General features: G+C 36.6%; 1 protein-coding gene across 3 annotated transcripts in view; it reads right to left on the minus strand.

Annotated features, from left to right (window-relative positions):
* The window catches only part of MBOAT2 (membrane bound glycerophospholipid O-acyltransferase 2), a 91,906-nt gene that overhangs the window by 13,822 nt on the left and 56,437 nt on the right, over positions 1 to 21,647 (minus strand). For 2 of the 3 annotated variants that reach the window (XM_085056822.1, XM_085056821.1), the window contains 7 exons: positions 21,029 to 21,124; positions 16,999 to 17,054; positions 10,350 to 10,404; positions 9,356 to 9,539; positions 3,512 to 3,704; positions 999 to 1,102; positions 601 to 665 (listed from right to left, as the gene is read on the minus strand). In XM_085056822.1, coding sequence (XP_084912948.1) covers positions 601 to 665; positions 999 to 1,102; positions 3,512 to 3,704; positions 9,356 to 9,539; positions 10,350 to 10,404; positions 16,999 to 17,054; positions 21,029 to 21,124 — 753 coding nt within the window. Of the gene's footprint in view, positions 1 to 600; positions 666 to 998; positions 1,103 to 3,511; positions 3,705 to 7,201; positions 7,259 to 9,355; positions 9,540 to 10,349; positions 10,405 to 16,998; positions 17,055 to 21,028; positions 21,125 to 21,647 lie in introns of all 3 variants that reach the window. The other variant, XM_085056823.1, reaches the window with a different exon arrangement.

A 21,647-nucleotide genomic window follows, 5' to 3' on the forward strand; every position in this document is an offset into this window, starting at 1 on the left:
CCCACACGCTACTGAAGAACACTTCTACTTTCTCATTATCACAAAGACATAGAATGATGTAGCTCACAGGGCACTATATCTGCTCCTCAAAGAAGGAAAAAGAGTGCAGCTGAGAGAGATTCATTTGCAATTTTTGCTGACAGCACACTGTAGGGTTTGATGTCTGTCATGCAGTCATAAAGGAAGGAGCACAGAAAGTTCTCTCACAGAAGGTATGGAAGTTCCTCTATCACTCTGTGGCTAAAAATAATGCAGAGCTTTCACAGGCTGAAATGTACATTTTGCCTGCTGCTCTCAGCAACATGCACTGGTTGAATGCTAAGAGAGGGAAAAAAGACGCCTCCACAGATTAACAGTTTTAGGTTCTCTACAGCCTGTGAAGAAAAACAATTTCTATCATAACCTGATAGTTTACACTAAGAGAGAACTCCTAAACTCAGAGGCTTTAATTCAAGTACTACAAGAAGAATGTCCTGTGCAGTTGCTAAACAAGTGATGTTTTGTGGGAGTTAGCTTTAAATGTTATATCTTCAAAGAAGTATTTATCTAAGAAACTTCAGTGGAGAAAAGCTTTCCTTTAAGAAAGAAATAAATAAATACCTTTTGAGCCAAAGAGCTGTTTGGATATTCCAGTTATCAAGAAACATCTTGAAACTTGTGGAAAACTGAAAAGTAAAACAAACTAATTATTTCCATACTTGTACAGTGTCACAAACTGTTTCAAAATTCTTGTGTATAAATTATAAATCCTCCCAGCCAATTTTGTGATGAGTTGAATAAATTATTTACTCAGCTACTTATATTTTGGCAGTCAATTGACAAGTAGAACATGTTCAAAACAGACTATTTTCCATCCTTTTCTAATGGTGTGAACACATAAATTCTAACTTAGAACATTTTCACTATCTTAAGGAATAAATGCGTAGGAAAAGTTACTGAAATTAAGAACATCTACCTACATGAGCATGTGGGTTTTTTTGAAAGAGTCAGAAACAAACCTCTATTTGCTGGATTCTCAGATTTGATATTAGATCCCAACGTGTAACTCCATTTTTATCGTAGCCTCTAAAACCAAACCCTGCTGCATTATTAATTGCATCTGCTGCAATGAGACAAAAAGAAACAAGTTAATTATAAACTGTTTGTATTACAAATTGTGCACCACACAACGTGGTTTGTTCAAAACATTTATCACATTTTAAAGGCTACATTTATTTTTTCTTTTAAATACTGAGGATCACTTGAACAAACAGAAAACACTCCAAGCAACACACTGGCTTCCAATTCAAAAACTTGTACAAAAGCATAAGAATGAGAGGCAGCACTATCTACTTCCCAGTACAGGTGTTCCAGCTCTCACAGCACCTACTTAGACTTGCTTGAATAATCAGACAGGAAAACAAACCCAATGAGGTGCATCAAGACTACAAAACAGTGGCTGGTTGTAATGATTTGAGACAGCAGCTCAATGCTCAGATGCATGTCTTTGCTCTTCATTATGCAGCAAAAGTGATGTTTAAAGCATAAAGATTAAACTGTGTGATTCCCTCCAAGCAGGTGTACATCCACAGCACATCTCACAGAGCAGTGCAAACCTAACAGAAGAGAACAGTAATTTTTTTCTAAGCAATGCAGAGCTCATGAAACTTCCACTAATGGCACAAGGCCACTGTTACAACACCTCTGAATGTGAAGTGTTTACAGTGCATGTCAAAGGTCAGATGTTCTAAGCAAACAGTATTTTTCCCTAGGAGAAAAATCTGCTACTGTCATCTGGACTATGCAGAAAAATACAAGGGATCTCTACTGCCTGACACTTTCTGTCATCACCTTTGCCTGAGCTTTGTTAGCTCTGACACTAAAATTTCCTCAACTGTACTTTTCAAGTTAGGATGGCCACACACAAGAAAATTAGGTGGTTTTGAATTTATAATATTTTTACTTCATTATTAAATGTTTTTTTGCAAACATCTTTGAAAGCAACAAAATTTGCTACATTACATCTGTTGTCACTGATGTCACTTCAAACACTTGGCAATGGTTTTATGCTCAATTAGAAACAGCTGGAGACAAACTCCATAATATTTCACTAGCTAGAATGCAAAGACTACAACTAGAGTAAGTACTCATTTTATTAACTAATATTTTAGTATTCATTTTAAGTAACTAATTTCACTAACACATTTTTGAGTGTAAAGAATAGTAACGTACAACTCAAAGGTGAAACATTCAGTAAAACTGTTAGTGCCCCTCACATTCTACTCCTATCATTTTAAGTTTAGATGAGACAAAGTGGAAAGAAGAAGGCAAAATAAAAAGTTATCTAACAAACTAGAAGTAGTTTCCATAGTTTATTTTCTTTGGTTTTTACCAACAGAATGCCAGCTCTACACTGCTAGCAAGTGCACAAGGAGGAATCCAACTGAAGTATTAAAGGAAAAAAAATCCCAACTAAGATTATTCACTTCTCAGATGACTACTACTATTTACAGATGATGATACAGGTGAATAAGAGCACAATATTCAAAAGTATTTCTTTCCACAACAAGCCCCAGAATTACTATATCCAGACAAGCTGAAAGCATTTCATTCATTGACCAGGAATGAAACCAGCAGCTGTAAATGAGTCATGCTGCTCTGCTAAACTAAAGCTTTCTTTATTGCGTTGTTCCCACAGATTCTCTCTCATAAGAATTATGAGACAAATATGTAAAACTGAAGAGGAGGAAGAAGCTGATGAAATCTGTTGTGTGAGCCACTTCAAGACACCAGCTTACTTAAATAAAACATCTTCCTGTTGTATGTGTTGGTTTTTTTAAAAGTAACATAAAGGGAAATTCAAAATGTTCTTTAAACTATATAATCTTTTTGAGTGTCTCAAGTAAGTTACTAAGCATGTTATCCCACCAGTCATTCAAACTTTTAGTAAACAAAGACTAAAACTGAAGTGTCACCCATCACATTCCGAAAATGCTGCCTACTATTAACTACAGTATCATGCATCTGAATTCCAAAGTATTAATCTTCTTTCATGACTGAATAACATCAAGCAAATTATTGATAACTAATCACAGAAAGATATTAAAATTAACTTTGAAGATATGCCAAAAATAAGGGTATAAAAATGAATTTTAAAACCCACAAACAAACAAAAAGAAGGATTGTACATCTGACTAGATTTACTACTTTTTTTTTTTTAAAGTTATTGTTCATTGAAACACTATCACTCTCCAAAACTCCTTAGGTTTCACTCAGACTTGTAAAGGAAACTATGATTTTATTTGCAACACTCTCTCAACACTGTACTTACACTTCCAGTAGCTTTTGTTTCTCAAAAAGAGAGATACTATTCAATGTACTTAATACCTCAAAATACTTAAATGCAATCAGGTTTTCCTAAGGCCTCAAGAGGGCACTGCCACTTTTTAATACATACTTAAGTGAGCGTATCTCAGATGACTCTCAATACACGCCCTTTCTGTTATTATTGTATTTGTAAACATATACTTACCCAGAGTCCATGCAAAATAGTACTTGGGTCTGGCAGCCATAAGAGACACATACAGGTAGAAAAATCTTACAGGCCATGATGCTGTAGCTCTGAAGTTATCATCAATGTTGTATTCCACAGGCAAAGTTTTTGTAATAGTCATGTGGAAGAGTAAGGACAGTCCACAGATCAAGAGTTTCTGTGCCACGGCTATCTGAAAATTTAAGATGGGAGATGTTGTAAGCTTCATTTTCTTATCTTCTGGAAACAGAGGGAAGTTATAGTCTTCCTTCCCTATACAGACATATACACACATGGTAATTTTTCAGTAATATATATATATATACTAGCAACCTTAAAATAGTTCATTTAAAAATCTCTATTTTACAGAGCCTCAAGGTGTAATGTTATATCAATCAAGTTGTGAGCATCACTTCTCCTGGCTGACACAACAAATCCAGTCTGACTACAGTGAGCCTCTAAAAGCCCTCTAAATAACCAGAGCACCTTTTGCAACTCAGAATTTTTTCTTATTTTCTTGTCAAATTACTGAAGCAGTTAAATTGTTAGGACATCATAACACATAACATATAATCTAGGACAAAGCACTAGCACTGCAGAAATTCCAAAACAATGGCAAAGCTTCAGTTTCTTTTCAGGAATATTTGGCATAATGCAGGTGTTCAATTACTGCCCAAATCTCTTAGATTATTACAGCATCTGAATTCTAAACCAACTAAAATACTGCAATGACTTATGAATTTCAGCACAAATTTCAGCCAAACCGTTCTAGACAGACCTGATTTCCCAACTACAGTGATCAAGCTATAACAGGACAAACAAGATGCTCACAGATATGTAAAAGTGTGTTGTTCAGCTAGGACCCGCTCAGATTTTCTCAAAACTCAGTTTTGCTTTAACCACCACAGGAAAGAGTACATATTTTTAGTAGAACACTTCTCAGGTTCTATTATAAAACACTCAGAGCAATAGATGCCTTACACTGACTGGTCTAAGTCACTAGTCTGATCCACATCCCAAGGGCAGATACCATGTTTTATGAAAGTCCCTAGTAACATACTAAACCAAGCACCTACAAAAGAGAAGTTTGAGAGATAATTAATTTAAATGTAATTTTCAATTCAAACGCAATTTTCATTTATGTAATCTTGATATTTAAACATTACAGTTTCAATTTACATTACACTTCTACAGACACTAAACTTGACAAGAAATAATCAATTTTTCTTTGAAGCATCAGAACAAAAATATAACCAGAATCTTTCTGTCTACACTGCTTCCAGTATGCACACCCAAACTTTTAAAGATAACATCCTGCTTCACTGAGAGCTCAGCTCCACATGTCTAGTTCCAAAATAAAGGGCAATTCTGTTCCATGATATGGACTGGAGCATTAAATCTCCAACTGAAAGCACATGCTTTGTCAAGACACACAGTATCAAAGATTCACCCGGTTGCACAGATGTAAGAAGTGGTACAACCTGATAAAAATTAGACTTGGAAAAGCTGTAAAATGGTGAGGGTATTTTGGGATTTTGCATATATTTCACTTGGCTCATCTCAGAAGATATTTCAGAGGATCAGGAATCCCAGTTACTTAAAAAAACATCAGCTGGATAATTCAGAAGGAAATTACCTATTAATGGTTAAAGCTGGTGTTTAATTATTTGTTTCTACTTGCTTTCTAATAAACTTCATTTTAATGCTTTATTCTGTTGCAAGAGTTCAACATGAAGGGCATTAATTTTCTAAAAGCATTCCTTTGTTATTCTAGAACTCTTAATAATCTCTCTCTTTGCTAGACCAGAGGGGAAGTTCAGTTGGCTTAACACCTCCAGGACCTTCAACAGAAATGAATGTTCATAAAATCAGTTACTACTAAAACTAATGAATCTTTAATTCTGGTATGCAGAATCTGACAAATGCAAAAGTTTGATATTTGTAAATATCAGAAGGCGTCACCCCAAAGTTCTGAAGACATTTGCAAGGACTTCACTTTAAGGCCTAAGCCATAATTACAAGTCATATTTAAACAAAAACCAATATTTATAAGCTGGTAACAGTAATATCCAAGTTCAAACATAAGCATGAATATATAAAATAGGTGCTTTCCATCTGAAGATGACCACAAAGTCTCAAAAAATGTTTTGGCCACTTATAAATAATGTTACCTCTGTTTAAGAACCTGCTTTGTGCTCTTCTATTTATCAATTTTTCTATTACCATATAGAAATCATTCATCTGCCTATTCAAAGTTAAATATGCTTTGTACCTCTCTGAAGGTTCTTAACTAAATTGTGGAGGTGAAAACATTAAAGGAAAAGCATCAGGGTTTCAACAAAATTTATTCTAAGAAAAAATAATGAACTCATACAGGACTCTGCCAAAAAATGAACTTTTTTTTTCAAATTGTACTACTTCACTGGATAATTATAAATCCCAGCATGCTGATACCACTTACAGGGATCAGAATCAGGGATCTTAGTGTCCTTAGAAAACTGTGATGGAGATGGACCTCCCACCTCCACAAAGTCAGGGAGCTGCTGTTTCCAGACTGGTTTAAGCAGAGTTTCTGAAGGACAAGCCAAACACAGGCTCCAATGCAAAGCAGTGTCCTGCCCTGCCTGAACTGCTTTGCTGCAGGTTTGGCTTGTGCTCCTTAGGCTGAGGCAGATTAGAGAAACAGATCAGATGAAAACCTAGATTTCTGGCATTTTGTTTGGGGTTTGTTTGTTCGAAATTTTTTTGGTGGGAAGGTGTGGTGTTGTGTTGTTTGGTGGGTTTTGGTGGTGTTTTTTCATGACAAGTTAGTTTCAGACTAGATCAAATTATCTGAATCAGACTACAACACTGTGCACTGTGCATTCGCTTCCTATTACTTAATTAACCAGGTTATTAACAAAACCCTCTTTGCCAAGGCATAAATAGGCAATCACTGGATTGCACAGTAACATAGGAGGGTTGGTCAGTTTTAACAAGAATGAAGTAACTTGAAGTTTAATTTCATTTACTCTTTAAAGTTTTCAACAGCAAAATACCTGTTCTGTTAAGGAATTAAAAGACTGTAAGATGCAGGATAACTTTGACCTCAGAAGAAGCAGGATATACAAATTATTTTACAACAAAAAGGTAGAAAGGCCTGGCTCATTTAGTTTTGATGAACAACTGGGCATACCTGTATAAAAATATCAAATGTGATCAACACTGGGAAAAGAAGAAGGTACTTAAGCTAGAAGACAGTGCCAGGACAAAACTAAATGTGCATAAATTAGATATGAATACAATTAGGTTGAAAGCTAGGTACCTAACTGGAGAAAGGGGTTCAGGAACAGCTTTCTAATTGAAGAAATAAAGGTAAAACTCTCACAGAGCTCAGAAATTTTAGAAACATATTAATGCATAAACACGTATGATATATAAAAATGGACAGAAAAAAGTAGAGAGGAATCTTCAAAAATTTTATTTGAATGAACTTGTTCTTAGGTTCATAAAGAATCAGTATATAATGCATAATATTGAACTGTATTAAAGCACATTATGCTGGGGAGATTGGTACTTCAGATAAAATTATAGATAATTATGCAAGAACATTATAACCTGTAGGAAGATTCTGCATAATAAGCAAGAAAGCAGATATCTGCTGACAGGAATCTTGTATTTTAAGGGTAGCCATAATAAAAAGAAACTTACAAAGACAGATATTAATTTCTGAGAGTTGACACCACTTTGAGCACCAACAACTGATAGCTTGCAAAAAGGCACAATAGGAGGGATATAAGAGGTAAGTTTTAATATGGTGACTTGATTCATTTAACATGCAATGAACACAGCAAAAGTACTGAACCAAGGTAACATCATGCAGTCAACACACAGTAAAAAGGAGGAGGCTGGCATGAACTACTTTGGTTATATAATTATATTTAACAAGAAATGAAACTTACTGTAACTCAGCTCAAGGATTTTTTTTTATTTATGACATTAACATTTGCTGAACCCCACTACATTTCAATTTGTTTTGAGTTACCTAAAAATTTATTTTTCTTGAAATAATAACAAATTTAAAGTATTTATATAAAGTTAATAGTATTTAAACATTCTTCAAGAATAAGACAATGAATATTTTAACTGATGCAGCAAATGCAGTAAAATCGTATCATTCATCTTTCTCCAAAAGCACACAATACTCACTGGTGTTATAAAATGCAGCCAGATTTCTCTAACACCAGTTGGGAGATGAAGTATCAGGAGCATAAAGAGCTTCTCTTTGTTGCTATGTCAGAAGCTAATGCAGCATAAATCGCAAAAGTTTCAAGCATCTTAAGAGCAATTAATTTTAAGGAAAACCACTTACCTGAAAGAAGAAGCCATCATAGATTTACATTTATTTCTATTGACTTGTCCAGATTACTAGCAAGATTATGTGGTAAAAAGCCAGGAAACCCTATCAGGCAATCAGTAGTTGTGTGTCCAGAAGTACTGATAGAGGCAGATTTGGTTCATCTCCATTCATTTGCAATAATTTTACTACATAACACTTTTCTGCAGAAATAGGATTTCAGTACACAAGACTTTACTGGGCCAAAACAATGTTTAGAAACAGAAGTGTCTGCAACTTTGTCAATACAGCACATCAAAACAGAACATGGGCCATGTGATGCCACTCTATGCAAGGAATTCTCCCTACGTCTCTCACCCTTCCTACCTTGCTCCACAGCTCACTTGTGTGAGCCTATGTGCTCTGACAACTTGTGGAGCAGCTTCAAGTGTTATCATCCTCCAGCCACTGCTTCACTTTCCTGCGGTGCAAGTCACTACAACCACACCAGATGGGTAGAATGGAACATGCAAAGAGTCCTCGTCCATGTTCCAAGGATGGACATGGTTGGAGATGCCCCAGCCGATTGGGAAGCTCTCCCTGTTGGCCCAGCTGTGGGGCTGTAACCTCCAGATGGTAGGACAAGACAAGCAGCTACGTGTGGGAACACCTTCATCTGCTCCAGCACCAGTTGGTCTCCACAGGATAAGCAGAACATGGATAACTGGTGCTGGAATTAGCAAAAGCCATCAATGTGAAGTGTTCCAATGGACCCCATGATAATTCTGTCTCTTGTGTGAGGTAAGAATTATCTTCGGCACATACAAATTTAAATGCCTGATACATGACTATTTAAGAAAATATTAAAAGAGCGGAAAAATAACATTCAGTACCCTGGGCATTAGTAATTGAACTAAATCTTAAAAATAACATGTTTTGTGAGCTTTTGATTTAAACTCAGGTCATACAATCTCTCCTGTAAGGCATGACCAGCTGGACTATCTTCTCTATGTATTTGGTCTCTTCTCCAATTTGGTCTTTTCTCCAGAGAGAAAAAAAGAATTATGTGGTTTGAAGTACTATTCATAGTGTTATGGCTGATACATCTTTTACTACACCTTCTAATCAAAATCCATCTTTAATACCTCTCTACATGACTGCAAGCATGAAAAATGAAACTATTTCTACGACTTTTTCAATTTGTTACATATGACAGGGGTTTTATGCACAGTATATGCTTTGAAGGGAACATGCATGGACTGTTTTAATTTTAAGATGGCTTTTTACCATATAAGCTTGTTAGGAAGCTCCAATTTAATCTGCTTATATCCACAAGATCCAGACGGGAAACCATGGAGAAAACCTGCCCTAAAAAAATAAGCATATAACTTTTTGAACAGGGAACTATTCTGTTGATGAATGAACTCCAGATACAGCTCAGCAGTTATGCCTGTAAATGAAGAGTGCAAACCAAGCTTTTCATGCAATGATTACATAAGCATCAGCACTGCAAGAGTCATACATCTTACATTTGGGGAAGGATCCGTTTGTTCATATTTTGTATCTTCCTTCCCGTTTGCTTCAGACTGTTGCAGTTGGTATGATCTGCCTTCAATGAAAGTAATATAGTCTTTGTAAGAGCATAACGGGCCTGCCAGGATACCCATGAAATTACAGTTGTAACTTAAATACTCCAGTAGACTTGGCATGCGTCTGTAATTCAAAGACAAGCAACTCGTGAGATGGATTGTGTAGTTCTTCAGGATTTCCACAGTAGGAAAAGTCACATTCCATGTTATCGCTTACTCTAACTGCAGTAAAAACCACATGGACAAGAGCAGTTTCTCTGCCTTTTGTGATCACAGCTTGAAATATTCTACACACAGTATTTCTCTCCAATCCATACTGAGCATTTTCACACAGACCTCCTGAACTCTGAGTCTCTCCTTGCTCAGTAGAGGTGTTTGACTGAAGCTGAGCCTGAGGAAGGAAAGGGAAGGCTGTTTTCCTAAGTGTTTGTTCAAATGTATTATGTTCTCTATTTTTCCCTCAACAATTGAATCAATAAACAAAGGTTTGTTTTAACTGGCAATAATTTCAATTAAAGCAAATGTCTCAACATTCTCTTGCCCAAGACAACATACTATTTTCAAGTGTCCTGAATAAAGAAAAAAGTTAAGTTAAATACTGAAAAACAGAATTTAACGATGTTTCTTCCCCAGCTACTTCCTATGTGTACTGTTAATAAGTCTCCTATCTGATGTGGCATTAATTTGCATAGACTGCATAGAAGTTAGAATGTTTTGCCTACATAACTATAAAACCTACTACTAGTGATATTTTTCAGAAGAACAGATGTACAAATCTAACTACAAATATATAAAAGCATGGATCTATTTTACATGAGCTTGTAAACTTGAATGTGACCTACAGACCTATGTCTTGAATGTGACCTATAGATATTGCACAGAGCATTAATAAAGCACACAAAACATCCCCAATGCAGAATGTCTGAAAGCCTACCTTACAGCCAAACACCTCTGTGATGGAGTCAAGTCTTCATTTTTCCGAAACATTCCTAGGGAAGAGGACAGGAAAAAGAAAAAATAAAGAAAAACTAACCACCCCACATTAATAAGCAGTTTCTTTACTCAGTAGAGCAAGCCTCATGCTGCAATGTAATTTCTTAATGCTTCAAGCAATTTCAGAACTATTATGTCACATAACATTTTGGCTGGAGTTGGATCAAACAATTCTTCCTCTGTTGACAAAACCACAAACTCTTGTATCTTCAGTTATATCCTGCAGCGCCTAAATATGAAATCACATGGATTTCAGGAAAGCATTAAGACAAGTTACAAGAAACTGTTAACAAAAATAATTCTACACTGGTCAAGACTTTGAAGTCTGCAGGTTTTAAAATCCTCTATACCCAATTCTGGAAACTGGACAAGCCCCAAACATTGCATTGGTCATTGCAGGTTTGATGCATAAAATGAGCACAGTCCAAGAGAGATTTCAGCAATTCAAAACTTACAGCAGACCTCAAGAACAGCTTTGCACTGCAAGTAAAAGTTCTGACCAAGGTCCAGTGAAGCTGGCACGGCAGTAAAGGGTGCTACAGTCTTTCTCCTGAGCACGAACAAGACGCTCTAACCTCTGCTAGCAGAAGGGGGCAGTCCAAGTCTAAGTTCAGCAGCAAGACTGAGTTTACCTTCCTGCCATATGTGGCTATTTCTGAAATGCAGGTGACCTATCCCTGAAAAATACTCTTCAAAATCTGTACTCCCATAAAAGAGAAAAGTAAAAAATATAACTTGCAACACTTTCATTTATTATTAAATACACTAATTCAGGGGAACAAGAAAAGTAGAGCTCCCTCCTTCAGACAGCCCTGGCTCATACCAGCCAGCACTGAATGATGATTTCAGCTCCTCTTGCAGCCTTCTCCAGTGGCTCAGACATTCCCACATGCAGCCATTTCCTGCAGTTCATATCTGCATTTTTTCTTTGCCATTACAAGTATTGAAAAACTATTTTTATGCACATAGCTTCCTAAAGGAAATTAAGTTTATGGGACCACACTTCAATTATCTTCCTCCATAGCAGCGCTTAAACCTGTCAGCCAATGTCTAACCAAGTTTGACAAGAGTAACATAAATATGAAATCCCAACGTGCTTTATGAAAACAGGGGTTTCTATAGAGGATCCTCCTCCTCTCCTCCTCCTTTAGAAAGCTCGCTCTCAACCCCACTCCTTGATGCCAGTAAATCCACAGAGGGGAGCCCTTACACCTGATCCAAGCATAAGGTAAGTTTCAATTGGAGTCAGGTTTTTTTTGTTACCAAAATCAGTCAGCCTTATGACAAAAAAAGATTGGAGGGGCTGAGGGGAAGTAAAAGCTAATTTAATTCTATGACTCATGGGAACATTTTTTTATCTACAAAGAAGATAACTCTGTTGTCTTAGTGTGACTCCAATGTGACCATGAACTACACACACTTAGGACTTCAAAAACACACTTTTATTCTTCATCAACACTGAGAATACAGAGGGGTAACCAACTTCCCATCTCCTCTCTTTCAATATGACCTGGAAAAATGCCTTCCTTGGTCCTGATCCTTCACAGTGGAAAGTCATCCCCGTTCATATCCACTCAAGGCAAGAAATTGAAGAACAAATTATCATCCCCTAACCTCATATGCAGCACCTTCTCTTCCTCATCATTACATTTTCACACCCTCTCCTTGGTTCTATAGCAAAAACTTCTATGCTGATAATGGTACTGAATAAAAAATGTGGAAGAAGCATTTTGAAAGATTCTGTAACTTTTAAGGCCATAATACTACAGTTTGCAGGTTCTTGGAAACTCTGAATTTAACATAAACAGAAATTTAACATAAAGACTCCTGTAGATGGATGTAGATCCTACCACATGGCCAACGTAGGAAAGTGTCCCATACACAGCTTTCAGTCTCTCACAGCCTACAGAATGCAAACTGACTGGAGCAGGACTCTCCTTAGCCATTACATTCCATACAAGTATTTACCCTTAAGTCAGAAAGAGGAAGCGATCACACAGTGTGTCCAAATGAACTAGCAAAAAGCCAGATTAGTCACTAAATAAAGGTAATTAGTCAGTTAAAATATTTCACATCATCAGTGTCGCATGAAAAAGGAGGAAAAAAATCTCAAATTTGAAATAGAAGAATCTAACCACTGAAATATGATCTGTGGTTTTGGAGAGGTAGGAGGAAAGAACTGGTCTATTTAAAACAGGTTTTAGTTATACACATATGAAGTTATTTAAGGTCCAAATAACTTGGTGAGCAATGCACTTGCTGTCTCAAACATACTGCATCCAAGTAAGTCTCCATTAATTTTTCGTCTCCCTATTTCACTAAGTTTCCCACCAGCAGCAGATTCTTTGAGGTCAGGTTAGTGGTTTTCCCTGTTTGGCTTTTTTGGGTTTTTTTAAATGCCTTCTCAGTGCCTTGAAGGCCCATTTATCATCTTTGCACAGCATGCAAGAACAAGGAAACCATTGATCTCTGTCACACTCTTAAAGCTTTCAGGAAGCTATCATTAACATTTTTTAAACCATAGAAAATATACATGGATGAAGTGCTCTTACACTGATGCTTATTCAATACGAGATGAATTAATATATACAATTCAGTATTTCCCAAGTCCATGGGAACAGAGACCTCATAAATCATAGCTGCTCCCTACCTGCTACACACTGGAGATGAAGAACTTCCACTTCAGCAGCACACTGCTGCTAGGGAACTCCTGAGGTTTTGTAACATTCCTTTGGGGATTATAAAAATTGCTTTCTTCTGTCCTAAAGTAGGATACTACCACAACAACTGCAGCTCTTAGTTGCTACCAAATCACACAGCAGAGATTAGAGAAAATGGGTTTTATCAAACATCTGTTAGAGAGGTGAAACAATTTGATCACTCAGCACTGTAACTCCATTTTCTCACCTGTAAAGCATGAAATACTCCTACGTTCCTTCCTTGGAAAAATACTTTAGTAAATCATCAGTAACAAAAATTTTCCCAAGTGGCCTAGATCATGAGGAAGTTCTATCTTTACATTCCTTCTTGAAAGCCCATATCCTAATGGTAACAAACCAAACACCTTCAGGCACATGCCACTATCCTGCCACATAGGCTTTATTATGGGATATTATGACTACTTCTGTGCTCTTGCTACATCAGTGTTTACAAACATATCATGGCATCAGCCCAGCTTTGTGGTTAAACTTAGCTACTTTTGTATTTGTATGGAAATCTGGCTAATCAGGAACTAATAATGCTTAGACAGAGGATTATATATTAATAATAAACATGGAGATCCTATCGCAGGCTCTTTTGCAATTACAGTAAATTTTGAGGTTCTGAAATGAATCATCAGCTGAGCCCAAATGCATATTGGTATCAAAACATTTTAAGATCCAAAGACAGACAGACAATAACAGTTTTAGTTCTTACTACCACATTGGCAACAACAAAGGCAAATAGTTATGAATGCCCATTGAGTAAAATTGAAAAAAACCTACAAAAAAAGCAAGAAAATTTACAAGTCTTAATATCCAGAGAGGCATACAAGCAAAATGCAGGCACAAAACTATACTTGAAGACTTAGAAGGGGGAAAATACAATATAATTCCTTTAACCACTAATGACACATACTATAAAAAAATTACTGAAACAATAATCACCAGGCTGTCACTATGATACGAGAGAGCACTTTAAAAAAGTAAAAAAACCCAAAACAAAACCAAACAAAAACCAACAAAAAATCAAGAGGTAATTGGTGAGAGAACATTATAAGGAGCTCCTAAGCATAATAAGAAAACAAGTTACCAAAAAAAAAACCCCAAAACACCATGGCAGTTTCACTGATATAATTAACATAAATACTAGAAAGCAAATGTTTTTGTTAAACAGCTGCAGTTTTTTTGTTCTAATAGAAAATAAAATTCCTTTTTCTCCCTTAACTCTGTCATTAGCCTGAAGTGTTGCATAAATACATCAAAATCTTGCCATAAAGAATTAATATGGGCACCAGCAGTTTCCAAATTATGTAAAAACATTTCTGCCTTTAGAATACACATGTGAGATGCCAGCAAAAAATACAAAGCAAATGTTAACACACTGACTACTCATGTTTGGCAGTGCTCATTTGAGTAACAAGGAACTGGAAGGTAAGAACTACCAAAGACTGAAGTTTAAATGTAAATCAGAATACATGAAAAGCACAGTCCATATCTCTTCAGGTGTAAGTTTGTGATCCAAGCAAACTTCTGAAAAGCCTGTATTATACAACAAGGTTGAAGTACAGAATAACATAATAGTCTGAGTTGAAAGGGACCCAGAAGGATCATCAAGTCCAAATCCCATGCAACTTGCATTTAATTTCCTGGCTTAAAAAAATCTCTCACAATAAGAGCACAGGGGTGTAAGAATTAGAGAGGTAGCTATTATTTGTTTATGGTAGCTGTTATTATGTTTATGCCAAGTTTTCAACTTGGATTCAAGTATGCCCACTTAGCTAGACAGATACTTTAACATGCAGCATGAGTGAGTGGCCTTTATTGTTACATCCAGTTCACTCCAGGACCTTCAAATGAAACAGCTGAACACAACAAACTGGCTGCCATGGAAAGATCAAATCCAGAAGACTGGCCTTTATCACCTACTACAACTGGGATCTTGAAGTTTACCAGGAACTTCCAACACAACACTTTTTTTCCAGCTGTTAATTTTGATTATTCTCCTTGGATGTACTGGTAAAAAATGAGGGAGGAAAATAAAGTAACTTGTGATTAATATAGCCAAGCTGATGTGACTAGAGGCTCAGAGTGCCATTAATCACTTAGTGGAATGATTTTCAACATTATCTCCTCTCCCATCAGTACATCTCTAAGTAATTTCCAGTGGAAGCATGGACCTTTGTACAGTGAACAAAAGCCCACTGACAGCAGGGCTTGTTTTCATTAATTTGTCATGAAGGATCCCTTTTAGGTTGTCTAAGGTTAAAAAACTTTGCTTTAATGTAATCTTAGTCTCCCCTGTACATCTTTTCTTAGCATCTCCTGACACCAGACTATCAGTTGCTTCAGAATTCACATTGGTCACATCAACTTTTGATAGTTACATTCACACTGCAACTGTGACCATCCAACTCAAGGATTCTGCTAAACTGCAGACACAACCAGAAAGAAATATTTCCAATATACTGTTAGCTATTCCTCACAGGCTGACAAAGACTTCAGAGGTCAACGACGAACAAAATTTCAAGACTGATACTCAAAGTTCAGTGGTATCTATTAAGAAATCCAGGAGAAAATACGAATTATCTGAATTAATTTAAGTAGGAAAAAAATCTAGTCTAGTTCATGATGAAAGTGAAGAATACAGCTGAATAGATGAAGCATTTGTTTCAAGATTGCCAGGAACACCACTTCAATATTTGTGCATGATGTCAGCAAATTCAGAATAGCTCTTTCCCCTAGCAAAATAATGGTAACAGGAAGCATTCATGCTTGATATTAGAACTATTACTTCCTTATAATAACCTGTTTCCACTAACTTGTGTACTCTGTACTTCAGTTGATTATGGCTTGCAAGATTACTACTTTTGAATATATTTTCTCTGGAAGTTAAACATCAATGTCTTTGACCAACTAGATATGCCTAGCATTATTTATTTTCATTCATACAAAAATACTTACAAAAAGGTATTTTCCAAACTTTTCATATTCCTGAATGTTGTTGCCTACAGGCTTCTCTAGACAGTGACACTTAACAAGAATGGAAAAAAAATGAAACACCAATAGCACTAAAGCTAGGCTGCATATGAGACAAAAACACATTAAACTTCATGCATAATGTTAATTAGCAATTTCAGAACAGCAGGTGTCTTGATCCAGGTGTCTGGAGCTACACTTCCAAATCTTCAACTGACAGCTGTAGCTCTAAGTGATTCAAGCTAATTGGACAGGTTTATTAGATGACATTTTGAAACTTTAAAATGAAAATTACCCCTTTGAATTTAAAGGTAACTAAAAGCCTAGCTACCCTACCCACAAAAGCCAACATTACGATTCATTGTCACAACTAGGGCCCAGGAGAGAAGACATAAACATAATTAGAAAATCTCGCTATTCACAGTAATATGTTAGCAGTGAGTGTAATTATGATACAAAACAAAATGAAATATACAAAGGTTATATAAAAATCAGCGTATATGCCACAAAGTAGGGAAGAGCTCAAGAATGAGCATTTTAAAACTAAAGGAGCTCAACAACTGAACTTGCATGTGCTTTTTCTACCCAACCATCAGCAACAGAGATCTCTGAATCAGGAAGTTCTTTAGCTAATTCTCACAACCAATACCCCAGCCCAAAAGAATATCAGTGGTCTTTAGACACTGATTCCAGAAGTGTCACTGGTCTTCTGGAAAGTCATATCTTCTGCACAGTGTCAGCATTTTTAGAGCTTCTGTACTTTCAATAGTAAACACCAAAAGAAACAACTGAGACACAAAAATTTATTTTGCCCTAAAACACAAAACTGATCTAAAGTAATTCACTGACTCATGATGAACTTTCCTTAAATTTATTTTGTATGGAAAATTAAACACAGTAAAGAAATCTTACCATCATGAATCTCAAATGCCAAACTAGTGATCTTCTGTGTAATTATCATCATTGGACTGTTATAAAAAAGGAAAAAAGAATAATTTAGATACAAGTTCAGGATTTTCCTTCACTTATAAATACCAGGGGAAGTTTATATTAGTAGTCCAGGTTAACTACTCCAAGCTGGAAGATCTTCAGTGCAAGAACAAAGTGATTAGTTTCTTGGCTCAAACCATTACAGAGTCTTCAATGCAATTAGAAGAATTTAAGCTTTAAATGTAGTATTTGTTAACACCTGTCTTTTATCGCTGCATTAGGTTCTACAAATACAACCAAAGTGTTTCACATGTATTTAACACTAACATAGGTTGGGTTTTCTTACAGTGAGAAGAGTAAAGAAAGAGCAATTATGTTCATTGTAAATTACAGCAGCAGTAAGCCAAGGACAAGAAAACTACAGCAAAGTTGAATATTAAAGTAAGTTATTTAGATATGTAGACCATTTCCATGGTTCTGCTAACACCTGATCCTATGTTTGATTTTTCCATTGAGAATTATTATTTGCTTCAAGTAAATATATCTGGCAAAATAAAAAAACCTCCAGCATAATTATGCTGGCTCCAACAGGGTACACTTTGTCCTGAATTTGGTACACTTGAGTGACTCTTAAACTGTCCAAGAAATATTCCTCCCTGGCTAGCCAAGTCAGTTTTGTACTGAGAAATTATACCATTTTCATAAAATCTAAGAGCTTTTGCCTGATGTAAATCTCAACATTGCTAACACCCTCCCTGGGGTAGTGAATGGATGGGGAATGCATAAAGTAAACTACTAGAATTTAGACATTTAACTTCAAAGTCAGATCTCAAAAAACATATCCAGGGCTGTAATTACCTAGAAGTATCTGAGCTGGAGGAAAAAACAAAAAAAAACCACAAACCCCCCCCCCCCCCCCAAAAACCTACCAAAAACCCCCACCAATAACAACAAAAACCAATGAAAAAACCCCAACACCTCAACAAACAAACAAACAAAAAAAACCCACAATAAAATAATCATAGTGTACAATGGACACTTAGTTTTGCTCACATCTTGAGTGCACTTGGCATTTTTATAACACATTAAGTTGGGACAGAAACACAAATCCAATAGCCATCAAGTCCTCCTTCATTAACAAGGCTACACCAGTATTTTGCCAGATGGTTCAGTGAATCAAATTGATTTAATTTTTTTAGGTAATGCTTAGAATAGTTTCAAAGCATACAATTATTTTCAGTCCTCAAAACATAATCAGGGGAAAAAAATTTCTACTGTACTACTAGTGCCCCAAAATCCTGATATCAAGACTAGAGCGACACGCAAAGGAACAGATAGTCTGGTAAATCCCTTATACCTCTTTCTAGTATTTAAGCTGTATGCCTGCTTGGTGCTGGCAGAAATCCCCAACTGACTCTGAACATAATGGGTTTTCTTTCTGTAAGCAGACATGTGACAGCATGGATCCTGCCTGGTGGAAGGATGGAGTCCAGGAGGAACTCAGTCAGCCCTTACATTAATTCCAGCTGATAAATCTGTCATTATTATCATAGCAGACCCTGGTATTCCACATTTTTTTCCTCTTGAAGTGGCTATTCCAGTATCATCAAATATTTGGCTGAGGAACAACAATCTAGAGACTAAAAGAGGAAGAGTCCTTCCTGGCACAGTGAGGCTGTGAAGCAGGATTTTAACAATCCCTTTTAGGTGTTGGCAGCAAGGCAAAGGAGGCAGCTGGGATCTGTTAGTACTGCAGCCAGGACCACACAGCTCTGCACAAGCAATTGCATCTCCAGCATGAGGCATCCTCAGCTTTCTCCGCTGTCATTGCATTGAGACCTTCTTCCAAATTTTGAGCAGATTTTCTCAGCGTGGGGGCCTCAGACAGGCACTGTATGCTAGGAGAAATATCTAGGTAAATACACATTCAAAGCTCTTTTGGGGCTTACCACTCTATGAATTCACTCAATGAATCCATGCCAACATCTTTAGAAGAACTTGCTCATGCTGGAGTTCAACAGCTGGTTAGGCAACTCTAGTTATTTTCTTGAGCTTACTCTCTTTTCCCAGAAGCAGAGAAAGTTTTCTTTCTCTGCCTGTTTTGGAAGTAATCTGTCTCGTGTCAATGGAGCATATGCAGTGTATGCCAGAGATTTAATGTGATATGCATACAGCAAGCTCTCAAATTGGTGCATTAAAGGGTGGTTTAAATCTGCCAGCTCAAATCAGAGAGTTAGATCTAGGCTTCAGAACAGCTCTTTCCAGAGTGCAGAGCTCATAAATCATGGAATAGTTTGGGTTGGAAGGGGCCTTGAAGATCATCTAAGCTCCACCATCCCTGCCCCAGGCAGGGACAACTTCAATTAGATCAGGTTGCTCAGAGCCCCATCCAATCTGGCCTTGAACATCTTCATGGATGGGATGTGGCAAATTTTGGGTGTGTTTAGACCTAGCAGAAATCTCTGAGCTGCCACCAAACCACCAGAGCCACAAAGCCAGCTGCTACCTGAAAGCAGTACAGTCACGTTTGAGTGATGGTGTGCTCAAACTCTACTAATTGTTTTGAGAACAAGAACAACAAAGCGCAATTACGCTGCTTCCAGAGTCAGCTCAGAGCTTCAGTCACTGCCAAGGTTGTACACTTTGGCCCTACAGTGAACTGGAAGGGACAGTATCTAGATTACAGTTTCACTTGTAATGGTGAAATTAAATTCAACATCAGTAAATCTAGTTTTAGTGTCTTTATGCATATGTCTATGTTGCAAGCTTTCATTATAGCCAGTGGAGATGCAGTCAATAGAGTCAGGGGCAGCTGACAAGTGACCCAGTTCACGCTCAGGTAGATACTTAGTGGTGGGTCAGCTGAAATGCCCTCCAGGCTCTACTGTCCACATCAATCACATCTCTGCTGACTACAGCTGGAACTTGGATATCTGGCTTGAAGGCAGACACTTGGATGTAAGACAAATGTAGAAAGATGTTTCAGAAGGTAAGGAGATAAAGATGACAGAAAAGATGAACTCAACCATAAGAGCTTTTGGCTTCAGCCTACAAGTTAATTTTCTGGACTACATGCCTGCTACCAATAAAGACTGAAAAGTGACAAGGATAACAAGTACAATTCTACCACAGGTAATGCTAGACTACAAAGACCACTGCTACTCACAGTATCCCTGGAAAGTATTTAATGTATCATTTTAAACAGACCAGCAAATACTCCTCATCTCTTTTTTTCTTCCCCAGAATACACACTCTCCTTTAAATCAACAAAAGCACTATCACAGTAGCAAACTTGTTTATAAGAAATGTTGTGTTTCACTTCTGTTTCTGCAGCAGAAGGAAGAAACACCAATATGGTTTATTCTTATTTTGCCCATTTAGTTCTGTTTTGCTCCTACACAGTTCAAGTCAAATATAGGTATAAGTTCATTATATACAATGAGGGTACACAGAGGGAACACTTTCTGTTTCCAAGGTCTCTGTGACTACCTCACCATCCAGGTGCCTGTCTCCTTAGCTTTCTCCTTCTGGAACATCTAACATAAAACCAAAAAAGGAAAGAGCTAAAAGCTAAATTCCATAAAACATTCAGATTTCCCTCAAAAAGTGGTATCAGACTGTGCCAGGCAAGTAAGTACACCAGACACAATTCAAAGTTCATCATGCTGTCAAGGATGGTAGCAGAGACTTTAGGGAAAAACCACAGAAAAAATTCTCATGCCACCAAATCATTTATGCCATTCAGACAGGAACAGGAGGCAACAGACAACACACTGGTGGTTCTAACAACACACAACCGTTCACAAAATTCTCAGTTTGTATGATTAAAGCATAGTTACTTATATATTAGCATGTGTGCCAATATGCACATACATGCTCAGCTTGCTCCCAGCGTTTTAAAGGTTGACACAATTAACTTGTGTGTGGGGGAAGCAACCAATAAAAAAAGACCATGAAAACACATACAGTATCACTTAGGAAGACAAGACAGAACGATTATTTTTCTCCTTACCCAGAAAAATCAGCAGAATACTGTCCGTAATCAAAGATATAGACCCTAGTAATTTGGCACACAGTGAGGTATCCTAAAGCAAAAACAAAGCAATACCTGGAAAGAAAATGAGAAAAAGAAATTTAATGATGAACATTTATCCACAGAATAAACTACTTTTAAAATAGATTTTAGTCTCGAATTATTTCTAGTGAATATTACATAATAGGAACTTCTAATTACACTTTTATTCTGACTGAAGTTTTTTTGGTAATGTTTATTCTATACAAGCCCATACTTTTTTATTTTAAAAGTGTACAGTACAACCATACAAATTCTATTGTCATTAGCCAAAATATTATTCACATAAATAAAGCCTCTAATTTATAATTTTAAGTGCCACTGTAAAAACTGAAAGTTCTATAAAGAGAAAATTAATCTGTTCAGTTTTTTTTGTAGTTCAGGTTAATTTTTGTCTGTATGAGCAGAGAAGTTTGATAAATGATACATCAAATAATTTCTATTGCATGTATTGCTATACATTCAAAATTCAGTACCACAAATCTTACTGCTGCTGTTTTCAAAGGAACTGGAAAAGGCAATTAATTTTGAAATACATATATTAAAACATTGCTGAGTG

This window comes from Lichenostomus cassidix, chromosome 3 (assembly GCF_008360975.1).
Source record: "Lichenostomus cassidix isolate B80296 chromosome 3, HeHo_3.0, whole genome shotgun sequence".
NCBI lineage: Eukaryota > Metazoa > Chordata > Aves > Passeriformes > Meliphagidae > Lichenostomus > Lichenostomus cassidix.